Here is a 26690-nt window from a genome sequence, read left to right on the forward strand (position 1 = left end):
GGATCATATAGCCTCAGTGGAATGCTGACTTGGTCATGATCCACAGGCCTTCAGCTCTCTACAGAAAGCCTGTTATCTTTGCAAGTTCCTCAACAAGGCATGTGAACTTGGGATAGACTTTTCATGATGCTTTAATGGACATTAGATGACCATAAATAGTGCTGAGCTCATCTGTCTTGTTTTAATGGGATTTTTCTTTTAGTACATAATTTTTCCTTGAAAACGAAAGAAGCTTTAACGAAATCAATTTTCTTAAACAAAAAGAGCATTTACACATATCCAGTTAAAATTCAAATCCCACAAGAGGAGCCTCTCCTCTTCCCAGCATCATGAGACATTTTTCCCCTGTTGCTCTCTTCCAGCGAGTTGCAGACCTGGAGCAAGAAAATGCTCTCTTGAAAGATGAGAAAGAACAGCTCAACAACCAAATCCTGTGCCAGTCTAAAAGTAAGTACCAAAGCACTTGAGTTTTATTTGGGGTTTTAATCTCTTTTCCTCACTGACTTCCCCAAAGACTCCTAACAAGTGTGCAGTTAGACTACAGGCTACAGTGGGGAAAGGATTTTAATAGAGGAAGATGAAGAAAGAATAATGACCTTTAAGATCCCGCTAGGACATTTGGCCTCAAGAGTCTAAAGAGGTGAGACACGTATAATGGGCAACATAGTACATGAGACTTGGAGTCAGGGAGGCCTGCACTTGAAGCATGATTCTGCCATTTGCTTCTGTATGGCCTTGAATGGGCTTTCAGTTCGTTCATCTACTACATGGACATGAAGATCCAGACATCGGGGGGCTCATGGGGGGAATGAGGAAGAGGCTGCACGTGAAGTGCTTAGGAGGGTGCATGACATGCAGCGAGTGCTCAGGAGCTGTCGTCATGCTGTGTCCATCCATGCATCATGGTTTCTTCTACCCAGTGGGTCATCTGTTAATGTTTACTGAAGAAAGGGTCTTGAATCAGATCCCAGGTCAGCCTCTCTCAAGTGCCCACCAGCTCCTGGGCTGCCATCAGTCCCCATGTGCCACTCGGCTGTGGAGGAGCAGGGGGAGTCCACAGACCCCAGTTTCTGCTCCAACTCACTGTGATTTTGAGCAAATCCCCTTCTCCCATCCTCAGGTTCCTCATTCATGTCACAAGAGGATGGAACCACATGACCTCACAGTCCTACCCAGTATCACATCTTTTTGAGAATGTGAACTGTTTTTAAATGTCCTTTTAAAACACTTCTCTGTCCGTTAATGTGAATAAGTTTTGGCAGGGGAGTAGCCCATCCTTTTCTGTTTGCCTTCCCTCCTTTTACCCCAGTCGCCTTTAATCTCCCTGCACTCCTAAGAACTGAAAGATCAGGACTAGGAAAGGAGTGTGGAATAAGCCCTCATTCTTCCAGGAATGCTGCCAGCAATTGCTGTGACAGTTGGCAGAAGAGAGGCTGGGGCATCAACTGAGGGAATTCTCACCTATGCTGCCAACCTCTCTCTCCCCATTCCCTGAGAGCAGGGTCTTTCTCTCCCTCTCTGAAGACTAAGCCAGAATAATGAGACTCACCTTTGCTCTGCAGTAGGTGAGGAGCATAATAGATTCATCAAGAGCCTCTGATGAGCTCGTCATGGGCAGCCTCTTAACGAGATTAATCAGAAAGCATGAGTCAATACATGTGAGGGAATCTATCCAGAAAAACTGCAGCTTAGCGTGTTGCTTTCCAGATGAATTTGCCCAGAACTCTGTGAAGGAAAATCTCCTCATGAAGAAAGAACTGGAGGAGGAGCGATCCCGGTACCAGAACCTTGTGAAGGAATATTCACAGTTGGAGCAGAGATATGACAACCTTCAGGATGAGATGACCATCATAAAGGCAAGGGGGGTGCTTCTGCTGTGCCATGGCATGGGTCCCCGGCTCCTGTCCAGCTTTTGACCCCGTAATCTCAGGCACTGCTTTCTGATATTTGATGCTCAGTCCATGTGTCATATGTGCAGCACTTGCCATTACTGCAGAGAGGCAAAAGTAGCTGGGCTGGGTGATTCATTCCTACTGACAGCTCCTTTTCCAACTTTGGGGTCATGAAGATCTCAGTTATGAGTTTAAGGAACATTCCACCCAAGTGTGCTATCTTTCCTGTTTCCTGTTATGGGAACATTCCTGTGTTGAGACAGTAATGGGGTGTGGGAGTTCTCAGCTTGATTAGTGTGTGTGTGGCAGAGAGACCCACAAGGGCCTGATAGTGTCTCCTAATCTGATGAGATGCAGTATACATAGAGACAATTTTATGATATTTTAGGATCTGTCATTCTTTTTTACCCCATGTAAACATTTCCTCCAGAAATGAGTATTCAAACAAGATGGAGTAAGTTAATTGCATAGAAGCCAGGAAGAAAAGCTGAATAGGAACATCCAGAGAAGTCTAAAATTGTCCTACCAAGCTCAGTTTTCACACTGACAGCCAAATCAGATGCAGGAAAAAAAAAAGTATTTTTAAATGAACAGTATAAATGGTAAACTATTTTTAATATGCTACTATTTTCATAAAATTTGGGGAGTGCAAGTTGAAGGGAGGGGCCATTCTGGGCAGGTGTGGAACATTCCTTTCAAGGGAGAAGTGGGTAATGTGACTGCCTTTGTGCGAGAGTGAAAGGTTTTTCCAGGACTTCGCGGAGAAATTGACCCAAGTGTTAGGAATTTGCATTTCATTAAGAGATGAAAAGTGGATGACTACAGTAAGAACTGTAGGTGAAATGTTTCATAGGGCTAGCTCTATTTAGCCATCATTCCAAGAAGCAATGATACCTATTCTTGTTGACAAATTAGGCAGAAGGATAACTCTACGGCCTGCCACCATGAGAGGTAAATTCTCATGAACATTAGTTCCTAATGAGCTATCACATTTTTTTTTTGAACAGCAAACTCCAGGTCATAGGCGGAACCCATCAAACCAAAGTAGCTTAGAATCTGACTCCAATTACCCCTCCATCTCCACATCTGAGATCGGAGACACTGAGGATGCCCTCCAGCAGGTGGAGGTGAGTGATGCAGGCTCTTGGGTACTGTCCTCCTCCAGAGGGAGTGTTTTTTCTGTGTGGAACTGTCCAAGAGAAATTTACTCTGCTGGTGGTGACCAGAGTGCCCAGGGGCTAATTCTCAAGAGCAGGATCACTTGGACTACAGTGGATTTAGGGACAGTTCTCTGGAGTTAACACTTACTGTGCAAAGCAATACATTATTGTTCACCTTATGCCCTATCCAGAAAGGAAAGAAGAAGGTGGATCTCTGATTCCTCTTGAAAAAACAAGAAACTGATGCAGAGAGGTGAAATAGGTGGTTTAAGAAGGAACAGCTAAGTCATTAAAATAGATACAACTTATCCCCACTTAATATCATAGTGCATATAGTAATATCAATAAATACACAAGCAAATTGCCCCCTCACTTATAAGCTGGATAAAACTCAGAACAACAAAAAATATTTGGAATGAAAGTATGCTGGGTGACTGTATCTTTGTTGGTAATAGCCTCTTAGTCAGTCACTAAATATACCACGCAGTGGACTGTGTGGTCTGTGTATAATTTTGTCAAAGGTACAAAAGATATAATTTTTCCTCTTGCGTTTGAAAAGAAAATCACACGCACATGCGCGCGTGCGTGCGCGCGCGCACACACACACACACACACACACACACAACCTTGTAAAGTATGTGGAAATAACATGGAGGAGAGACAGAATAAAAACAAATAGGTTTGGAGCCGTTCTTTGTGCAGGATCTGCTGGTCAGTACTAGAGAAACAGTGGTGACTGAGCCAGAGAAGTCCCTGCCCTCGTCTGACAGAGCTAGTCAATGAGCAGTTAGGGAAGAAACATGCGATATGATTGCAGGTCCTGCTAAGTGCTATAAAGAAAAATAAGAGACCATGAGCAATAGAGAATGCTGGAGCAGAGGGTGGAGGGAGAGAAGGAGGTCTCCAGGACTGAAGATCTCCTCTCTGTTGTGCGGTTCTGCATGGCTTGCTGCCTGCCAGATGCACTTAGTAAGCCTTGCATAAGTGCTGGCTTGAGATGCTTGGCTTTGCATTGCGGTCTTCTAAGTCTAGGCCCCTGGAGGTTTCAGTCAGCCTCAACTCCAGGCTTATCACCCTGGTGTTTGTATGTGTGACTATCTACACCTAGACATAAGCATTGTCATCACTGGGTTTATGTTCTTTAAGGAAGCCAAGACTGGTCCAATGCTGGTTAAACATGAAGCACTGGTGGAACCAGTGCTCATTAAATCCTGGTGAAACCAAATTATATTGTCTCACATGTACATACATGTGCTTAAAAATCCACATGGATGTGCTCATACACATTACCCATTCACAGGCAGATACACGTGTTTGTACACCCCTATCCCCAAGCATTAGAGTCCTGGAGGGCAAACTCAGGCATGAATCCAAAAGGAACAAAATCTGGGAAATAGATGCTTTAAGATCTGTTGGATAAATAGGTTCCAGGGCAGAGCAAGCATTGATTCCATTTGAAGATGCAATCAAGTGATGGCTGAAAGCACATTGCAGTGATTGGTAACCACGTTGATTCTTCATCAGCAAGTGCTATGTCTCAAGTTCTATAGTTTCTCTGGTGTGAGACCATTTTCCAGAAGTGAGCTCTTTTAACTTCCAAAGAAAATGCCTGTGTTTTTATCCATTTGTTCTTGGAATATATGATTGGTCATTTTAAGTGGCTCACACAGGAGGAATATAAATGGCTGAGACTCAGATGTTATCTGGACAGAAAATGAGCCTGGAGCACCAACTGTGATATGAGAAATGTTAGTTGGTTGTCATTGGCTTTGTATTTGAGATGTAAATTGATGTTTGGGAGGAGAGAGGAGACAGATGGCTGATAGAGAGGGAGGCAGTGAAGTGCTGTGTGTTCCCTAAGGCATGTATTTAGGAAAACCTTTTTTCTGCGTCTGTCTTCCTTTGAAGGAAATTGGCCTGGAGAAGGCAGCCATGGACATGACAGTCTTCCTCAAGCTGCAGAAGAGAGTACGGGAGCTGGAGCAGGAGAGGAAGAAGCTGCAAGTGCAGCTGGAGAAGAGAGAACAGCAGGACAGCAAGAAAGTCCAGGTACGTGAAGGGGCTGCAGTGCTCTTATGGTGCTTGGGTGAGAGAACAATCTAGCTTATGTGTCCAGGGCTCATGTGGGATTGTGCTCCTGCTAAGTCTCAGAGGGCTCCTCCTTAGTGCATTGGAGTCATGCTGAGTCTTCTCTGAGTGCCCCTACACCACCCTGCTGAACTGGAGTAAGCTCCCTCATGCCCCGGGTTTCCGCTGGTGAAGCTAGGGGGAAGTCTGTGGCATCATCACCTACTTGCAAAGAGGGAAGCTCCCTGCCAGGAGGACCAGGGTGTGGAATAAGAGTATAAATACAGCAGAAGTCAAATGTTCACAGAGATAACCTATCACCCTTTCATACCTGGGATCTTGCATGGGCTTGGGTTCAGCCTTTTTGGGTCAGAGGCAGACTGAGTGTGTGTCACTCACCCTCCTCTCTCATGGCTGCACCCTTGCCTCAGTCCAGATTATCAGCAGCCTCTTGGGTCTAGAAAGGATATTGTTTGAAATCTTAGTAGCCCCAAAAGTAATTGTTCCATCTCAAGGAAATGTTGGGCACCCATGCTGCATTCAGAACTATGCCAATGCCAGGCATGTAGTAGGTACACAAAATGTTCATTAAAGGACAGCAGATAACAATATAAGAGAAATCCCCAGCCACTGAGGAATTTAGATGTTATGTGTGGGAGAACCAGACATAACACGGGTGGAAAGTAAAAAATAACATTGGTAGCACTTAAATAAATGCAAGTTGAGTGCAAACAGGTTGGTGCCATAGGAGTAGAGAATCCATTGACTATAGCAGTGCTAAGGAGGAAAGAACCATTTGTTTCTTTGGAGATAGAAGGACCACTTCTAAAGGGTACAAGGCCAATTCTGCCATGGGTTATACCATCAGCTGACCTCATAGTGGGTTTGAAAAAGACCTTTGGTATGTTCTCAGGCCTGAATTATTAACTGTGGAGTTTGACACCTACCCCATGTTCTCAATCCCTACCCCTTCCCTCACTTCTGTGTCCAGTCATTTTTTGCAACACCTGTATTCCCTTTGCAATCAATCGTGATACAGATTCTGATCTATATTGCTAGCAAATTCTTGTTTTTTTTCTCCCTGAGCAGTAGGTAGGGAGGTAAATCTTGCCGATGGGTTTAAATCTCTCAGGTGGACTTGATTCAGAATGGAAAGTGAAAAGATTAGGTTTCTAAATGACTTATTGAATTAGAAGGAAAGCTGCCCTGACAGGCAAGTGCAAATCAAATCTATGAAGAGCTACACAGATAACATCAGACGGTGCCTGATGTACAAGTTCTTGGCCTAACCAGCTGTACCTAAAGATTCATTCTCCAGGCTCCCCACTGCAGACATGCCAACTAATTTTGGAATCTTGGCTTTAGAACTTCTCTGGATACCAAATAAAAAAGGGTATCTTTTTCCTCCAAAATAACCACTGAACAATAGTTAGAACTCTAGGCTTGGGCCATAGCTCTGGCATGTATATTAAGGATCTCTCTTTAGGGAGAATGGCCTTGTTTCTGACAGTTTAAGGAAGGAAAGGCAGGAGTGGGTTGGGAGAGGGTATGGGATCCCTCTACAGCACCCTGAAATGGAGCTTTTGGAGGCCAAGTTCTTGGATTTGCTGTTGGTCCAAAGAGGGATCCTGAACTACCTGGGTCTTCATTCTGGAGAGAGATGGCTCAGATCTCAGCTGCAGAGAGAGGCCAGGCACTGAGTGAGGAATGGCAGGGAAGCCCGTGGGATGTACCATCAGTATGGGAGTGACTGAGGCGCCGTGAGGGTGGGTCCTCTATGACAGTTGGTGCATTTGACCTCCCACCCAGCCACCTCCCTTTCTCAAGCCTGACAAAGTCACCTTGGCCAGTAGGGTGATTCCTATGGGCTTCCCACTTACAAACATGACTGCCAGCCCATCTTAATAGAGCCCCTTGAGTCTAAGTAGGTGATCTCCATTTTCTGAGAATCTAATGTAATCAATATCATCCGTGGACACATAACAAATCCATGCTACATAGAACACAAGTACAGAACTCTCACCGCAGCAGCAGGTTGAATGCGGACCCTGGACAGCCGTAGCCACCTGTACCACTGGTGGTGGTGGAGGCAAAACAGACACTGGTACCTTGGAGGGGTTTTAACCCCAAGTTGCAGGGCTGGAAACAGTGCGGTAAGTGTAGGCATCCTTCAACTGGGAGTAGTACAGGAGATGCTCAGATCCTGTTCCCGTCTCCAAGCCTGGGGCATGCTAGCGCATCCACAGCGGGAGGACTTAACACTGCTAGCTAGCACGTAGGTAATCTCATTAAGTGATCTGTCCATTTTTACCTCCAAAAATCCATCTTATTCAGGGACTATCACACTACTTGAAATTGATCCAAGTAGTTAACCATTTATGAAGCTGTTTCTACCCCTTCTTATTGGCAATTTAAGTCTAATAGCAGCTAAATAACTGAGGAATTATTTGCTCAGCTGAATCCTAGTGAGTTGTTATTCCAGAAATTGCCATAGACAAGCACTAGCTTTGGAGTTCTGATGTCAGACAGCATTACAGAGTGTTGTGGGCCATCTCTACTACCTGCGGTAGTGTCATGGAGGAAGCAGCTCTCTGCAAGGTGCTTAGAGTTTAGTTGGGAAACAACACACTGGGGAGCTTTCCTCCCTTATAAATTGGAACGTAACTTGTTAGCCTTGTTACTAGAGACGTAGTTTTACAGTGTGTGTTAGCTTCCTAGGGCTGCTGAAACAAAACACCACAAACTGGATGACGAAACAACAAAAATTCATTCTCTCAGAGGTCTGGAGGCCAGAAGTCAGAAATCAAGGTGTTGACAGCCCGTGTTCTCTTGAAGGCTTTAAGGGAGAATTTGCTTCATGCCTTTCTCTCAACTTCCCATGTTTCCGGCCATCCTGGTGTTCCCTGCCTGGCAGCTGCGTGGCTTCAGCCCCTGCCTCCATCTTCACATGGTCATCTTCCCTGTGTCTTCTTCCGACTGGATTAGTGTCCACTTAAATGACCCCAGCTTAACTTGATTACATCTGCAAAGACCCTATTTGCAAATAAGGTCACATTCACAGTTTCTAGGGGTGAGGACTTCAGAATATCTTTTGGGGGGCAAAATTCAAGCCATAACACAGTGCTATACATATTCAACCTATATGTGCCTGTGGGGACCATGTGAGTGAAGGTGGGGATGGGGACAGGAGGGAGGTGTTGATGGAGCACTTCATGGTAGGCTGGAGTGTTGAGCTGCACTTTGAAGGTGGGAAGGAAGTGGACTTGTGGAGGGTGGGGATGTTGGGTATTCACGCACAGGCAGGATGAGCAAGTTTGACCACAGTTGGAAACACCTCTGTGGAATATCTTGCTCGAGGTCCGCGCTTATCTTTGTGTCTCTATCCATGCAGGCGGAACCACCACAGACTGACATAGATTTGGACCCGGATGCAGATCTGGCCTACAATAGTCTGAAGGTAAGATTCTTAGGGGACAGGCTTCCTGGAACGCTTCCCCAGCAGAGGGCAGATGACAAATCTGGGCATCAGGAAATCAGGCCCTGAGCTCCAGTCTGCTAACAAGGAGAGCCATAAGCAGGTAGCTTCCCTTTTCCATGCTGTAGTTTCTTCCCCTTTGGAATGAAGAAAAATTTGTATCTACTACAGAAATGATAATAAATACGTGACCTACCCAATACAATTTCAGTTAAAATATGGCCATTAGAAATCACTTAGGAAAAAAATCAAGGCTTGCATGGGCAGACATAGGGCAGAGGGATCTGCCAGTGTGTCCTCTGCTGGCACGCAGGGAGACAGTGCGGTAGAACAGTGGGAGGTGAGCGGGTCTCACGTCAGGGAGGAATACGCAGAAAAGGGGCTTCAGAAGAGGCCCACCCCATTCCCATCCTCAAAGACGTGGTAATGTGGGAATTTAGCCTACCTGCCAGTCACTTACAGGACTACAAATAACTCTGGCTGGTTGGTCTGAATGTAGTGAGTTATCTCAATGGACTGTTCACAGTCTGTTACAGATAGAACTCCTTGTTCTATTCCCTCCCCTGTCTTACTGCTGCACTTGACTTGTCAAAAAATAAATAACTCTGGTAACAGCTACATTGCCCAGGAGAACAGCCTTGAATCATTCCCATGGCTTATTTCTAATTTTTTAAAGTGTGGTAAAATACACAAAAAATTTACCATTGTAATTAACCCTTTTTAAGTGTACAGTTCAATGGTATTAAATACACTCATAATGTTATGCTAGCATCTCACCAGCACTTATCTCCATAACTCTTTTCATCTTTTAAAACTGAAGCTCGTACCCATTAACAACTCCCCAGTTCCTCCTCCTCCAACCTCTGACAACCACGATTGTACTTTCTGTCTCTCTGCATTAGACAACTCTGGGTTCCTCAAATAAGTAGAATCATATAGTATTTTTTTGTAATTGGCTTATTTCACTTAACATTTATGTCCTGATGGTTGATCTCTATTGTAGCATGTGTCCATCTTTTAAGACTGTGTCCCATTGTGTGTATAGGGATCACACTTTGCTTATCCATTTGTTAGACATCTGGGTTGCTTCTCTGTTTTGGCTATTGTGAATAATGCTGTACTGAACAGGGATATACAAGTATCTCTTTGAGACCCTGCTTTCAGTTCTTTTAGGTATATACCCCGAAGTGGAGTTGCTGGATCATGTGGCCATCCTATTGTTAATTTTTTGAGGAACTGCTATACTGTTTTCCATAGCAGCCGCACCATTTTGCATTCCCACCAGCAGTGCAGAAGGGTTCCAGTTTCTCCACATCCTTGCCCACACTTAGTATTTTCTTTTCTTTTCTTTTTTGATAGTAGCCATTCTGATAGGTGTAAGGTGATGTCTCATTGTAGTTTTGACTTGCATTTTCCTAATAGTTAGTAATACTGAGCATCTTCTCATGTGTTGATTGGCCATTTCTATGTAGTCTTTGAAGAATGTCTTTTCAGTCTTCTGCCCATTTCTGAATTACGCTGTTTGGAGTTTTGTGTTGAGTTTTAGGAGTTCTGTACATATTCTAGATATTAATCCCTTATCAGATACATGATTGGCAAATGGTTTCTCCCATTCTGTGGGTCATCTTTTTACTCTGATAGTGTCTTTTGGTGTACAAAATGTTTAAATTTTCATGAAGTCCAATTTGTCTATATTGTTGCCTGTGCCTTTGGTGTCATGTTTAAGAAATTGTTGTCAAATCTGATGTCATAAGGCTTTTGCCCTATGTTTTCTTCTGAGAGTTTTACAATTTTAGGTCTTACATTTAGGCCTTTGATCCACTTTGAGTTAATCTTTGTTGAAGATGTGAGGTAAGGGCCCAACTTCATTCTTTTGCTGTGGATGTCTAGTTTCCCAGCACCATTTGACTTTTTAAACAACCACGGCCACAGAGATGGCATAGGAGGGTGTGTCATAGAGATCTCCTTCTGGAGTTGTTGATTAGACTTACTTTCCTCATGTGATATTCCAAAGATTCAAAACCCTCCAAGGAGCCTGGGAGTCTTTCAGTGGGATAAATGCGTGCAGCAAGGGGACTTCTGCATGCCAGCCTTCACCCGCCTTTCCCAAGGGAGGCTTAGCCCCTGGGGATGAAGATGAGCATGTGAACTATTATAGGTAGCACTTTCGGGGCATCAATCCCACCCATCCTTTTAGAACTAATGAGAGGGGCCCAGTAGTTTCCCAGGAGTAGATGTGGGACTGATGGCATCAGCATCACTGAGCTTGCTGGAAATGCAGATTCTCAGGTCTCCTCCCAGACTTGCTGAATCAGAAGCTTGGGATAGGGCCCAGCCATCTGTTTTGACAAGCCCTGCAAGGGATTCTGTTGCCCACTTACGTCTGAGAACCACTGTACTATCCTACCCACGAAACTGCCTCCCAGACTCCTGCATTAAAATCAGCGCAGAAACTCCTCCTCCCATTTAGCTGTCCTTGAGGAAGATGCCCCTTCTTGATTTTACAGGCCTCGTCTCCACTGCCAAGCATGGGGCCTGGCACAGAGAGGGCACAATAAATATTTGTCTTAAACTGCCACAAGTCTAAATAGCTGCTCCACTCTGCTGCTGTTGACTTAGGCCAGGATTCTGAGGGTGTGAGACCTGGTTTTCCCAGCATTGTCTCTGATGAAATGATTTTACCTGTGGGCCTTGTCACAGAGGCTGGTCCTGGGGACCCCTGGGGTTAAAATTACCCACTGTAAGGAAGCACTCATGTTGAAGAGGCTGGCTTGGGTGCTTGTCAACCAGGTCCAGCCCAGACTTTCAGGGGACTTTATTACCACTTACTAGTATTTTTTATAATAATGGAAATTGGGCTTTTAGGCAGAACACAGTCAGCTTATATTTAGTGAGCTCCCGCTGTGCACATCCCTCCTGAATGCTCTGAAGTGTGCAAAGGGATGGGAAGTGTACTGTGCCCTCCAAAAGTATAGACTCTACCTGAGCAGCTAAGTCAAAGCGCTAAGATGACGAGTTGACACACCTGGCCACTCAGCTGCCTCTTCCAACCTGATCCTTATTCAGTTGGATTTGAAAAAGCTGCCCACAGGTACATGCATGAGATGAGGCTACTCTAGGAAGACCCCTTGACAAGTAGTGATTTTTTGCTTAAACCCTTTTACCAGAATTTTAGAAATTTCTGCTGATCCTTCTGGAATGCAAAAAGTAACTGCAGCTCTCGGCAGAAGCACATTGACTACGTGCCCTGCACAAGGCTTAGGTGCCCCCATTTGGGGTAAGGTCATGTAGAAGGGTTCTCAGGGCCAGTCACTCCTGCAGAGCATTGTCCCCGGAGGCCTGAGTAGGGTGGATGGAAGATGGGTCTCCCTGCAGTGACTATTAGCCCCGGCCAGTGTGCGAAAGCAGAGGAGAATGAGTGGTAGGGATGGTGAGGGCAGGAGGGGTGGCTCTAGGATCAGCAGAGGGGGAAGCTCACCATTCCCTCGTGCCTGAGACAGGCCTGGTAGCCAAAAGGAGCCATGACTGTGCTGACCTGGAGGCTGGCTGGGCAGACAGACCCTGCTTACGGCCAGCAGCAGTGTTGGTTTTTCTTTATCGACCTGCTATCAGCCAGAGCTGGATTCAAATCAGGAGATGGTACCCACTGACTCAGAGTTTGTGCAAGAATGATAGAGAACTAAGAGTCCAGCTTGGCACTTAAACACTTTTCACCTCAACTGACTATCCAGCCATTGGCTTATCCAATGTTGAACGTGCATCAGAAAAGACTCAACTGAGAAAACCCTTTGAGTGTTTTTTTTTTCTCCTTAATGTATCCTTTTTATAGACATTTTTCATTTTATTTGTAAATTTATTAATTCTGTTCATCTTAGAAACATTTTAAAATACAAGAAAATTTAGAGAATTTTTAAAAAATCCATATTCTTCCCACTTAAAGGCAGTCTTTGATATTATTTGGATATTTATTTCTAATGCTTTTTATATGCATATTTATATAGTTGTTTCATATATAATTTTTATTCTGCCTTTTTTCTCACTATAACGAGCATTTTTCTACGTCTTTGTACACATGATTTCCATGGTTGATTAAAATTTTATGACAGGATTATCACAATTATCCATTCTCTACCTGATGAATATATTCTCATGTTTTACTTTTATAAATAATCCTGTGATGAAACTAGGCTTTTTTTGAGAGAGAACTGGACTGTCCATTTTATTAAAATTCCTCATAATTTTAAAACAAACTATATCCATTACTGTTTACTGTGGATAGATTTGTGAGAGCCATTTTCACAACTTTAGCTTGTTTTATGGAACACAGATCAGTTTTACTGGTTTAAAATCTTACAAAGTTATAGAATGGTGGTATAGTGTTGACTATATATAGAATTTCAATGAACCCTTATTCAAAATTGTGCCACCTCCAGTGGTAACGCTCATCCCGTGTGAACTATCTACTTTGTAGTGGTCATCCTCATAGGGTGCTTTCCAGGGATGGACTGAAGTTTAAGAAACAGACACCCAAACTCTCTACAGAAAGGTTTCCTGCCCAGTCCAATGTCCAGCTAACCTAGGGCTACCCAGGGACAGGAAATCAGAAGCATGCAGTGTGCAGGGCTCAGCCTCAGCACACTCTCCTAGGGCGGTTTCACCCCCACCCACCCACACATCCTCCCAAGACTTCAGTCCTCACCAACATACTGATCCATCTCTAGCCCGTAATTCCAACTGCTCACTGTGCCGTGGGGACTACAGCTGCACACATCTGAACCCTGAAACCCCATCTTGTCTCAATAGATGACACACGTCACCCAAGCATCTAGACTTCCTTCCCACCCACTTCCCACATCCAAGCAGTCTCCAGGTCTTGACAATTCCACCTCCTAAATCTCTGCATCTCATTCACATCTCCCTCTGCTCCCTGCCATGGGCCATGCCACGTTGTACTCCAGCCAAGTGGCCCATCTCCCCATGGAAACCAGGGAACCCCTTCTGAAGCTCTGCGATGACCAGTTCACTGCCTTTTCCTGGATCCAGCTCCCTTCCCTGGGTTTTGGAATCTCTTAACCCCCACCCCCGCTGCTCTGCCTTCTGCATGACAGCATTTCCCCGGCAAGTCCTGCTTGTTCTCCTTCTCTGAGGCCTTTGTACCTGGAGGCCTCTTGTCTGCCTTTTTCACATAGCTAGCTGCTCCTGTCCTTTAGCTGTCAGTTGTTCCCTCCCCTTACCCTCTGGCCCTACCCCTCTGAGTCAGTGGATGGCATTCTTCTGTGTTCCCCAGTCACTCTGGATTTACTTGTGTCATGGTGTGTTCCAGGCTGCAGTGCCATGATCTGTACTTTAGTGTAACTGGTAGGTTCTAAGCAGGTGTTATGCCTGTAGCACCTAGCACAGTGCCTGGCCTGAAGAAGGTAGATGATGAAGATTGGTGGGAGGCAGGGTTGGGGAATGGGACTCCCTTATTCTCCAACTGAAATGGCATAGCATTTGGGTGCATCAAAAATATGTCTTTCACACAAATTCATCTGTTTCCATTTATATGAGGTACCTAGAAGGGTCAAACTCAGAGACAGAAAGTAGAATGATGGTTGTAGCAGATAAGGAGCAGGGATGGGGAGTTAGTGTTTCATGGGGACAGAGTTTCAGCTGGAGAAGGTGAAAAAGTTCTGGAGATGGATGGTGTGGATGGTTGCACAACATAAATAGACTTAATGTCACTGAAATGTGCATGTAAAAATAGGTAAGATGGGGCCGGGCATGGTGGCTCATGCCTATAATCCCAGCATTTTGGGAGACCGAGGCGGGCGGATCACGAGGTCAGGAGATCGAGACCATCCTGACTAACATGGTGAAACCCCATCTCTACTAGAAATACAAAAAAAAAAAAAAAATTAGCCAGGCATGGTGGTGGGCACCTGTAGTCTCAGCTACTCAGGAGGCTGAGGCAGGAGAATGGCGTGAACCTGGGAGGCGGAGCTTGCAGTGAGCCGAGATCATGCCACTGCACTCCAGCCTGGGCGACAGAGCGAAACTCCATCTCAAAAAAATAAATAAATAAAAATAGGTAAGATGGCTAATTTTGTGTTTTATATTTTTTACCACAATAAAGCATGCATATTCTTTTGGCACTGTTGACCAGAAAGGATGATGAGGGAATGGTAGTGAGCCTGTGGGGGAGGAGAGGGGAGTGGAGAGGAGAGGTGATGGGTAGGGGACCAGTGGGGTATGGTTAGGGGAGATGGTGTCCAGGAATGCTTAGAGAATGGGATAAATAGAAATGTCACAGATGTGCCCTGGGTAGAAATCCTTGAAAAACAGCCAGAGCTTTCACCCAACCTGGCTCTCTTTGTCTTGAGGCACAATCTCACAGCTGAGTAGGGCTTGGCGTGGCTGTCAGCACAGGCACCCAGCCGACAGCTGTCACCGAGCTCAGTTCTGGCCTATCAAGGCTGGAGGAAACCTTAGCCACCAGCTGTTCTCACTCCCTTAAGCCACACCTGAGGAGGCTAAGTTTCCAGGACTGTGCAGTGTGCACCTTGAGCCAGGAGGGGACCCAGGGCTGCCTCCGCACCCAGTGCTCCTCTAGCATGTGACTCTGGCTCTCCTGAGGATGACCTTGGCTGCCAGAAGATCGCCCAGGCACTGAGGGGATCCTTAACTCCTGAACTTAGTAAATAGACTCACCATAGGCTTGGCGACTCATCAGTGATCATTATTAATCACCTTATTTTGGGGCCCTCATCATGTCTGCAGAGTTATCTCTGTGCATGGTTCTAAATCTTCAGGAAATCACCACATATATGGTGGAGTCACGGGGGCGCCCTGGACCAGGAGTTGGGAGCCCTCCCCCTCCCTGGGCTCAGCTTCCTCACTCAGCAAATCAAGAGATTCATTCTCCCCAGCGGTCTCCTGGTTCCATCATGCTATGGCTCTGTAACAAACATGCAACCAATGCATACTCATCCACATCTTTGGGTTTCCTTTGGGAAATTTTGAATCTCATGTATCCCAGGGTCCTGCTGGCAGTTTGTGTGTGATCATCAGACTTCATCTCAAACACAAAGTTAAATGTACTACCCAGAAAATATGAAGTATGTTCCAAAGTTGAGTTCCAATAGCACATTCGATTCTGTATGTAGGTATTTTTCCTCTGCTGACAGTGACAGTTGGTGGCTTTCTATATGACCAAAACAACAAAACTGTGTCTCTGGTGTATCTTCCAAGTCTAATTAGTCGAGGACAAAAATGATGCTTCCTGAAAAATAGGGAGCAAGGGGTTCTCTGGGCAAATAAATTTAGGAAATCCTGCATTCTTGTATCTTTTCTTGGAAAGTCACAAAGCGTGTGAGCATATTTGGATTCTAGGAATTCTTATGTTTACTATATGTCATTTAAAATTGTGAGCCCAGCATTTCCACAAGGAAGAGTTTCACAGCCAAACGTGTTTAGAAACACAAACACTGTTGAATCACTTCGGAGACTGCCGCTCTGGAGGCATTGTGCAGGTGCTTCACGCTTGTGACTTGAAGTCATGAGTTCACATCCAGGCCCCAGCTTTGACTGCTTGCTGATGGCAGTCAGAACTTTCCATGTGTTTCAACGTTTAAAGAACGAAGTTTTCCAGTGGACAGGAGGAGGGGAGGCCCACACAGGGAGAGGGTCCTACGGCAGGGAGTAATGGCAGCGACCCTTGGGCTGTCTTCCAGAGGCAAGAGCTGGAGTCAGAGAACAAAAAGCTGAAGAATGACCTGAATGAGCTGAGGAAAGCCGTGGCCGACCAAGCCACGCAGAATAACTCCAGCCACGGCTCCCCAGACAGCTACAGCCTCCTGCTGAACCAGCTCAAGCTGGCCCACGAGGAGCTCGAGGTGCGCAAGGAGGAAGTGCTCATCCTCAGGACCCAGATCGTGAGCGCCGACCAGCGGCGACTCGCCGGCAGGAACGCGGTAACAAGATGGCGGCCCGCGGTGGGGCTGCTGAAGGGTGACCCTAGGTGGTAGATTAGTGTTTTTTTAATGTATCTTTACCCACGAGGGTCTAAAACCTGAAAGAGCAGAGTCTCTCGCTGTGGGGTCGCCTCTAGAAAGGCAGAGCAAAAGACTTGCTGCCCTGTCAGCATGACCTTCCCTGGGGGATGCAGCTACAAGCTTCTAGACTCTTCTGAAGTTATTATGAAGATGTTTAATAGGTAACCTCAGGGTGGCCTTTTCACTTCATACCCCTTGCTGTTTGCTTTCTGGAGTGGAGAGAGTCGTTGGTCCTTCTCAGTCCTCCAGGGTCACAAGTCCTTTTCACTGTATTTTCCTAATGTTCTCACTTTCTGGGACAGACTAGAGCCAGAGGGTGGGGACAGAGGCCACGTGGGTCACTCCATGGGCTCTAAAAGCCTGAGCCACTTCTGGGCATGAGCCCCGGGACAGCTGGGGTAAGCAGGTGCTGACGAGTGTGGAGGATTCCAGCTAAACCAGGGTCTACCTGTGTGATCTGGGCTTGGGTGCTCTCTCCTCCCAGCGGTACCTCCTGGCCATCTTCCCCCACTGCCCCACATGCAGCGCTGTCTCAGCCTGGCCTCGTTGTTCTGTGTCTGTTCCAAGGTGACCTTTTGGAGTCATGTTCCTGGCCTGGGTTTGATTGTGGTTATCTCTGTTCTTTCCAGGCCTTTGTCTTTTCCCAAAGGCATGTTTTTATCCCTGTTTGTATATAAAGCCATTTTGTGGCAATCGTTTAACCAGAGTTATTTTTTTATCTGGGGCTTTCTAGGAGCCGAACATTAATGCCAGATCAAGTTGGCCTAACAGTGAAAAGCATGTTGACCAGGAGGATGCCATTGAGGCCTATCACGGGGTCTGCCAGACAAACAGGTAAGGCCGCTGCAGTCAACTTTGCTGGACGAGGCCGCGGAGAAGGGCCCTGCCCAGCCGAGTCTGTCTGGGGTTTTCCTCAGGTGATGACCATGTGCTCAGCATCAGAGAATTATTTATTAGAGGACACGGAAAGACTGAGTCAGAACCCCTGCCCTACTGTTAGCTCAGCAAGGCTCGAGCAACACACTCTCAGCATCTAGAGCCCAGGTCCCTTGAAACGGATTAGGAGAAGGGAGCTTCCCTGGGAAGATGACAGGAGTGGAATAGGAAGGTCTGGCTGAGAACAGCTTTTCTCCTTGAGAGGATGCTGGCTGGGGAGGGGGGTGGGGGGTGGCTAACTGGCAGAGAGCTGCTTAGCCACCTGCTGCAATGCCCTTCTCATGCATGCAGTGTGTGTCACACAGTGGGGTCCCACCCTCTGTCATTCAGAACAGATGGAACCCAAGCTGGGCACTTGGGGGTGGAATAGGAGCATTTCATCTCCACCGTCTAAGCCAAAATGAGATCTCCCTGGATGTGAGTTTAGCAACCACTGTCCCCTCGAAGATGAGCTGAGCCAGGGTTAAGGCAAGCAAGAGTGATTGTCTGAGGGCAGCAGCAGGGCCAAGCGTCGTCAGCAGACGGAACGCAGACCCCCAAGGCAGAGTGTCTGAGAAGGTGCACTGCTGAGTCCACTCCTCACGGTTTAGTAGCGGTCACATGACCGATAGGTGCCTCAGTTGCCTCGTCTGTGAACTGGGGACAGCCATAGCGGCGTCATTCCTGTGGCTTTGGGGAAGATGGCGTGGGCTCCGATCATCTGTGTAAGGGACTTAGGACAGTGCCTGCCTGTGGTGCGCACATGATGAGTGTTACTGCCGTGATACCGTTGTTATCATCTCTGCTTCCTCACACCCCTGTGGGCACCTATAAAAACGGAGCTGGCTGGCCGAGCATAGTGGCTCACACCTGTAATCTAAGCACTTCGGGAGGCCGAGATGGGCAGATCACCTGAGGTCAGGAGTTTGAGACCAGCCTGGCCAATGTGGTGAAACCCTGTCTCTACTAAAAATACAAAAATTAGCCGGGCGTAGTGGCGGGTGCCTTAGTGGCGGGTGCCTTTAATCCCAGCTACTCGGGAGGCTGAGGCAGGAGAATTGCTTGAACCCAGGAAGCGGAGGTTGCAGTGAGCCGAGATCACGCCATTGCACTCCACCCTGGGCAACGAGAGCCAAACTGTGTCTCCAAAAAAATAAAAATAAAAAAAGGACGGAGCTGGCCTCTTCCCTGGCTACCTTTCTCTTACCTCAACTAATAGAATGTTGATCATTAAGTATTTGTTCAAAATTGGTGAAAACAGCAAACATTTCCCACAAATGTCAGTAGGTGGCACTGTGAGTGCAACTTTAAGTTTTTTTGCAAGAATGTCACAGAGTCACTGAAGACTTCTGGTGCTTTGATTCCCAGATCTTTTCATCCAGTCCCTCTTTCTGCAGAGGAGGAGACTGAGGCCCGGAGGGGTGGAACAGCTCAGGCCCGCGGGTGGCCTGTGCCTGAGTCAAGGTAGAATCCGCAAGGCTTGACTTAGGCTGGGGCGGCTTCCAACCACTGAGTAGGTAATCAGAAGTTGAAGGTGGTGTTGCAGGCTCCAGGAGGAAATTAAATTTATTTCAAGAGAGGTATAATTCTTTTCCCTAAAGGAGGGAGAAAAGGAATGAAGGTGACTCAGTGCTAAAACTGGAGTCAAGATTTAGTGATTTTAAATTATCTTGGGTTGAAGATAAGAAATGAGATGAATAAGAAAAAGCCCAGGTGAGCATGTTCTCACTCATAGGTGGGAATTGAACAATGAGAACTCATGGACACAGGAAGGGGAACATCACACTGCAGGGACTGTTGTGGGGTGGGGGGAGGGGGGAGAGACAGCATTAGGAGATATACCTAATGCTAAATGACGAGTTAATGGGTGCAGCAAAACAACATGGCACATGGATACATATGTAACAAACCTGCACATTGTGCACATGTACCCTAAAACCTAAAGTATAATAATAAAAAAATAAAAAAAAGAAAAAGCCCAGGTGATATTAAAGTAGAAAGGAAGAAGCAGCCATGTGCTTGGTCTGACAAGCGATGTGCATATCTCCCCGATCTTCAGAGCCCTCACCGTTGGCAGCCCCTTTTATTCATGCAGAGGTTGTCAGGGATCCAGACCTCAGTTTAGGTTTTCCCAGGGGCTGCTTGATACCCTGGATTTGTCTTCCTTTACAGCAATAATAATGATGGTGATAAAATAAAAATAGCTTTTATTATATCTTAAAATAATTCTGTTCCCAGCAAGCCTGGCGTACAATAGGAAATTAATAGCCTGTGAAACTGAGTTAAGTACAGAAAAGGAGCCAGCTGCCCTAGGGAGTGGTCGCCTGAAGAGCCAGCTCCGCAGTGTGTGCTGCACCAGGTGCTGTGGAAGTGGCCATGGTGGGCCTGCCTCTCTCCCAGTCTGGCCTTAGCTTTGGGAAGTGTTCATGATTGCTGCAAATCCCAGCATTGAGGGAGGAGAGGCAGGGAACAGGGACCCAACTGGGATTCTGTGGAGCCCATGACAAGGGGATTCCCATTACCATGAGGGCCACCCTGGCAACTGGGGTGCTTTGGAGATAGACAGCTGCTCTGCCTTTCCTACAGTTTTTCTGTAATGGAGAGTTCTACTGTTTAAATATAAATTATATCTACACATGTGTGATTTGTGGGAGATCATTTAGAATTTTGATGACATCTATCCTCTCCCTAGAACAGGTTACACTCATATGCTGAATTTTGCTTAGATTTCTGGGGGCTTCCATCACGTTCCCAGTCATAGCCTCCTTAAGCATTCATGATCCTCAAGTTCAGAACTTTTATCACTTGCTAACCTTCGTAAGTTTATAGAGTTTAGTTTTGGTCCCTATAACTGTGTCTTTTCCCTTGTTTCGAACTCTGGGGAGAGAAGCTATTATTGAGAGTCTGCTCTGAGAGGAGCTGCAGGAATGCGGGTGGCACTTCTGCTTCCACAAAGCTTTCTCCTTTTTTACCTCTAGGAACTAAGAGACACCAGCATCATTATCACCATTTTATATATAGGAAAATGAAGGGGCAAGAGGGCTGTGAACATGAGCTGGGTGCTGGGCAGTTTATCTTCTTTTCAGGGCTGTATATGGGAGAAGGATGGGGAAGTGGGTTAGGAGGGCACAAGTTGCCACTGTCCTCAGCCCAGCCTCACCTCGGGGTGAGCACTTAAAGTCAGAGTTAGGTAGGGGCAGGAGTGTGGCCAGGGCTCCAGATGGGCTCTTTGACAGTGCTTCTTTGATTCCTGTCCACTTCTACCCAAGCCTTACCAAGAGTGCAGAACTCCAAAGTGAGACTGGTGCATTCCTGAAGTCCCAGAAAACCTCCTAGCAGCTCCTCTCCACCCAGCAGGTCCCCAGCAAGACAGGAGGCCTCCAGGCATTGCCACCTGGGCTTGGTCGGGTGCACCTGGGATTATTATTCACACCCCCCCACCCCGCCCCGCTCCCCGTACACACACCAGGGGCCTGTCCAGGACAGCGGAGACTGTGTTTGACAAGGAACTATGTGCAGTCTCAAGATTTGCTCGGCGCTGTTGGCTCATTTGACCTTGAGCCTCGGCTGCTGTGGGCTGCCTTGCTCAGAATGGCAAAGAAGGCAGGAAGAGCTAGCTTCTGCCCAGCTCCTCCCCCAGAGGGCCCAGCTTTAACCAGTTCTGACTAAGAGCTCTTGGCTTTTTTCAAGGAGGTGATCATTTCCTTATGTTTCCCAAAGTTCTGCTGGTCCTGAGTTGGCAGCACAGTTTGGGTCTGCTGTGATTTCATGGCTGGGTCATATCAATCCACAAACCGTTCACCCTCATGTGGCCAGGCCTAGGGCCTCAGATGTTTCTCTGTTGTTCCTGGCGTTTGGAGTGTGCCTTCCATTTCCCAGAGGTCCCAGGGAATATGCTAGGAGGTTGAATAGAAAGCTTGGGTATGAACTAAAGAAGTTAGGCTATCTGTGGAGCACACAGGGGGCTTTTTAGAACCGGGAAACTGACCATCTCTGAGCTGGCAGGAACCTTATCTGTTTCCTCAGGAAGGCAGGTTCTTAACTGTGGCAGGGCCATGGTTGGTAGATCCTGGTTTTCAATATCTTCACAGAGGCCAAGTAAATACTATCCTACGCCTTGTCTGGGTTTTTATAAGATGTGGAAGAAACCTTTGCAGTAAGGTTATTAATTAAAGATCTGGAAGAAACCTTTGCGATAATTCAGTGGGCTGCTTTCACTTTACCCATAAAGAAAGAGAGGCCCAGGATGTGGAGGTGATTAGCCCGGGCCATGGGCTCATTACAGGTGGGGCTGGGAGTTGCCCTGATGCTAGGTTCTCCAGCCAGTTTCCTGAATGCCGAGCCTCACTGCCTCCTGTGGCTGGAGACTGACTGCAGCGAGTTAACTTATCTCTGTGTGTCACAGTGGTCTCTCTGTAAATATTTGTAGATTTATTAATTGATATCAAGCACTTACATTTTCAACAAAAAATCCTGAGCCAAGTAGTTTGGGCTTTTTCTTTTCCCACCAGGAGGTAGCGCTCCCTCCCTGGCCTTGGCCCATAATAGCCTAAGTGGAGCTGGAGGATCTCCTCCAGGGATTCTTTCCTCTGGGAACCAATGGCTGAAGCAAGTTGGTTGACTGGTTTTTAATTTACTCATGTGTCTGATTTCCTGAGCACTGTGGGCTGCCTGGGCTGCACAGTTCTCTACTTTTATCTTTGTCCATAGTGCCTGGCTTGTTACAGAATTAAGAATTCTGGGAGTATGGCCCTGTGAGGCTGGTGGCCTGGGCATTAATGCTAACTTCCTTGTTGTGTGAGTCAGCTTCGCATGCCCCACCCTAGAGAGCTCTGCAGTCTGTAGCTATATGGGGACAACAGAGGTGAGGTGACCCTCTGAGACAGAGCCCCAGCAGCCCCTCCCTGGGGGGTGGGGGGCTGGAGGCTGGAAAGGAGCTTTAGTGCAAGGTCTGGAGACCCTGGGTCCTGGTGCAGGAGTCAGTGTCTCTCTGGTGTGGGAAAGGAGGTGGGTGGAGCCCAGGATCCCTGCACTTGTTCTCTTTGAGCGCTGATGTCTCTACTTCCGGCCCTCCCCAAGAATCACTGCCGTGGTGCCTATAGTCCTCCAGTGAGCTGTGCCTTTGGGTTAAAGCACCAGCCATGAAAGCCCCTGGTAAAATGCAGGCACTAACACCTGAGACGGGATGATGCTGAGTTATGAGTTTGGGATTTGTTAAAGTGTGTGTTGATGTTAATGATGGAGAGGTATAATGAGGCACATCCGACCCCCACTTTCTATCGTGGCCTGAAACAGTCTCTCAGGTTAAACATTAAAAGAGCCCTGGCTGAGGAGGAAGTCCCTTCAGATGGTGGGGCCTTAGGATTTTATTTTTGGTTTACAGATGGTTTGCCCCCTGGGAATGAGGACGAGGGGATTACGGGTCCTCATTTAGGGCTGTTTGGATGCAGTTCTTGCTCCATTATTCCTGCCTAGAAAGCTGGAATCTGGCCTGCAGGAGGAGTACTCCAGGAACAGAGGCTGTTAGGAGCAGGGAGATGGGGCAGAGTCCTGCTGGGGGCAGCAGGCCCCTACCTGCCCTCCTGCACCCAACTCTGCTGGCCCTTGAGTATCTCTGTGTGCCCAGGGCGGTGCAAGTTGAGGACCTAGGTGGAGGTGAAACATTGGACACACCTGACCTCCAGCAGCGGCCCTTGCTGGCATGGGGCAGACACTGGGTGACTTGGAGACAGCAAAAGAGTTTGCATGTAGAGGGGTAAGGAGTCCTGCTTTCCCAAATTGAGTAAAAAGTGGTAATGCACCCCAGTCCCAAGGTCAAGGGGAGACATCATTCAGTTCTCATCTAGAGCATCACAAAACTTGTTTTAGCTATTTGAGAAAGACCCTGCAAGGAGAGCTGGAGTTAAGATTAGTTAATATTTTTGTGCCTTTAAGGAGTCTCAGAAAGATCTGCATTGAAAAGCAGGTAGTGTCTGCAGTCTCCTTCCTTACCCTGGTTGGGCCTGACGTCCCCCAGGGGCTTCCCATGCTGCTCTGCAGATGCAATGCCTTCCCCACCATGAACCTGCTCACTACCTGCAGCTTCCTCCATGCACACTTAGGTTTCTGTCCTCCCAGCCCCTTTTGCATCTCTCCCTGTGCTTGTCTGAATCAATCTGATTGAGGGAAGCACCATGTGTGAGGCTATGTGAATGCTTCCACACTACCTGCACTGCCGCCTTGCTGCCATTTACAGAGTTACCGGAACAAGCTGGCCCTCTGCTGTCTCTTGGTCAGCATGCTTTCCCACCTGGGGTTATTAGCAGGCCCCACATGAGACCACATGAACCCACTTCCAAGATAGTACCTGAAACCAGAGAACTTGTGGGAGAGACGCTGTTTGCAGGTGACAGGAGAGGAAGAAGGGAAAATGAGAGTTCTTGAGCCTTGCCTTTTTTTCATTTCCAAACCTTGGCTAGAATCTCTTCACTTTCCGGGACACTCTGCCTGCCTGTCTCTTCCCTCTACACTGGACACCCTGTTTTTCTGTCCTTTGTTTCTAGCAAGACTGAGGATTGGGGATATTTAAATGAAGATGGAGAACTCGGCTTGGCCTACCAAGGCCTAAAGCAAGTTGCCAGGTGGAACATATTCCTTTCTTCCTGTGTCTGCTTTGTCCGTTGTGCCTGCTCATGTCTATGCTTAACCGTTTTTCAGCTACAGTGGGTGCGAGAGCACGGGGAACAGTTGGCATGCAGTCTGGCTGGTAGCCCCTGTGGTTGACCATCTGTCACTGTGCCCAGGCTGTGCAGATATGGCTGAGGGTGGCTGGTTGTTTGGGTCAAGGTGATAGCATTTAGTGGACCTCAAGAACCACATGGTCCAGCCCACTTGTTCTATAGGTGAAGAAAGAGACAAGTGCGGGAGGTCACATGGCAGCAGGCACACAGCTCTTTAGAACAAGGCTGAGAAGGAAACATACCTCTGGGGAATCCTGGGTCTGTGCTGCTTCCACACTACATATTGGCCCTCCTAACTGCAGGATCAGCCAAAAATGTCTGCCTGATCTGTGCTGCTGGCTGTGCTCCAAATGCAACCTGTGCCCCCCAGAGCCTGCCATCAGTACGTGTGCTGGTCCTGATCTCCGGGAGTCCCTGGTGCTGATGGCAGCCAAGTGCAGTGCATGCACCTTGACATCTGGCCTCACAGCACCTTCGTGGGGTGGAGACACTGAAGCCTGGAGGGTTTAAGGAAATTGCTGGTGAAGCAGAAGATTCAGAATTTGAACCTGGTTCCATCTGATATCAGAGTCTCTGCCTGAAACCCACTGGCCCTCAGCAATGGGTGAGCAGCTTAGCCAGACAGGGTAGGCATGCACCAAAAGGACACCATGTGATGGTCACACCATAGGCCTGTTGACTGCAGGTGGCTTTTAAGAGCTGTGGCATACCTCAACAAGAGGTGGACTGGTGATCATTGAGCTCGCTTTCCAGAGAGGAAACCGGGACTCGACAAGGTGGCATGAGTGCTGGGCCCAGCTCCCTCAGCCAGGTGGTGGCGGAGCAGGAGCCGGAAGCCCTCATGCTGCTTCTCCTTGCTGCCTGCTGAGGATGTAGTAAAGGTACCATTGCACCAAGAGCATCTCTTCTTGGAGAAAGAAAGTTTACTCAGCTGATTGACAGGGTAGTGTTTCTCTGGGTTCAGACGTAGCCCCACAATCTGTGAGCAAGGTGACATGGTGGGTCTGTTTCCTTGTGAATGGAATAGGACCTTCCTCACGGGGCATTATAAGGAATAAGGTTAATACAGGTGAAGTACTTTGCACATGCCTGATATGTAACCACGGAATAATAAATATTAGCTGCTACTTCTGTTACTATCATGGTTATTATTCAGTAAGATCAGATTTCTGTCCCAGCAAGTAGTTTGTTTTATTGGAGGAAGGGCCCTTGTATGAAGCCAGGTGATTCCTTGTGCCTCTCCATCAGCAGATCAGATGTGGTTTCATGAATCGGCAACTGAATGCATTAATAAAGCACAGACCTATGAATCAAGAGTCCTGGTTTCTAGAATCAGCCCTGCCACTGGTCGTGGCCTCAAAGCTCTTTTGGCCTTAGTTTTCTCACCTGCACGATGAGGTGGCTAGCCTAATGTTTAAGTAGGAACAGACCCTGGCTGAGTCACTCAGCTACAGTCCACCTGGAGAATAAGACATGAACAGTGAACGTGCTGCACGAGGCAGGAGAGAAATCCTCAGGGCAGCTCGCCTAGAACCCAAGAGTGTCTTTTCTCTCTCATTAAATGTATAACTTATTGGTGACTACTTTTAAAGTGCTTACTGTAGCCAATATTGGATATTATCTAAATGCTGTATTTCATTTAAAATCCTGATTTAATTACCCAATTATCCTCCACAAATCTCATGTTATTTTTCTTTGGTAATAGGTAGTATCGCCTGTAGTGAATGAGTGATTCTCTCAATCACTTCTTCATTCATGTAACTTTGTTGAGGAGCCACTGGGAGTCAGATGTTACACCCACTGCTGCTGTGGAGCTGACTCAGCTACATAAAATGTGGTTGCTTATATCAACAGTGTAGACTTTCCCTCTCTCTCTTGCTCCCTTGTAGACATGGTCCCACCTGTCTTATGACAATTAAAAACATGGCGCCTTCGTCCAGGGCAGCCACAGCCTCTAATAGCTGTCCCCTGGGCACAACCTGGTTCCTACCTGTGTGCCTACCTTGGTCATAATCGTTATTTGCATCCCTGGAAGACACTGGGGTGGATTTTTTCCATGTAACCATGTCTGGAAGCTCTTTACAGTACAGTACCTCTCCCCCAGCACCCTAGCTTTCTTCCATATGAAGCCTGCTGCACTGAATCAGAAAGCTGGTTTAAGTAACTAAGGCCAAGAAGGACAGCATCATGGTCATATTAGCATCTAACTTCCTGAAGATGAGGCTGCCTATGAGCCTTCATTAATCTCTTGCCTTCTATTATGATGGGAGCATTGCCCAGGTAACTGGCACCTCTCCTGGTCTTGGGCCTTTTGACTCAGAGTGTTCTGAGACTTCTTCTCAATCTTTGCAAGATCTCTAGATCTCTCTGCTTCTTGTCATGACACCAGCTGATCTTACACCTTCCCCAAGATCATTTGCAAATAGTCT

General features: G+C 47.0%; 1 protein-coding gene across 3 annotated transcripts in view; it reads left to right on the forward strand.

The window, feature by feature from the left end:
* Positions 1-26690, forward strand: part of MYO5B (myosin VB) — a 374136-nt gene that overhangs the window by 319518 nt on the left and 27928 nt on the right. For 2 of the 3 annotated variants that reach the window (XM_058438377.1, XM_058438376.1), the window contains exons 23-29: positions 363-447; positions 1708-1856; positions 2900-3019; positions 4961-5101; positions 8511-8576; positions 16307-16546; positions 17361-17461. In XM_058438377.1, the coding sequence (XP_058294360.1) occupies positions 363-447; positions 1708-1856; positions 2900-3019; positions 4961-5101; positions 8511-8576; positions 16307-16546; positions 17361-17461 (902 nt within the window). Of the gene's footprint in view, positions 1-362; positions 448-1707; positions 1857-2899; positions 3020-4960; positions 5102-8510; positions 8577-16306; positions 16547-17360; positions 17462-24084; positions 24163-26690 lie in introns of all 3 variants that reach the window. The other variant, XM_058438378.1, reaches the window with a different exon arrangement.

Source organism: Hylobates moloch, unplaced genomic scaffold (genome assembly GCF_009828535.3).
Source record: "Hylobates moloch isolate HMO894 unplaced genomic scaffold, HMol_V3 SCAFFOLD_5, whole genome shotgun sequence".
NCBI classification, from domain to species: domain Eukaryota; kingdom Metazoa; phylum Chordata; class Mammalia; order Primates; family Hylobatidae; genus Hylobates; species Hylobates moloch.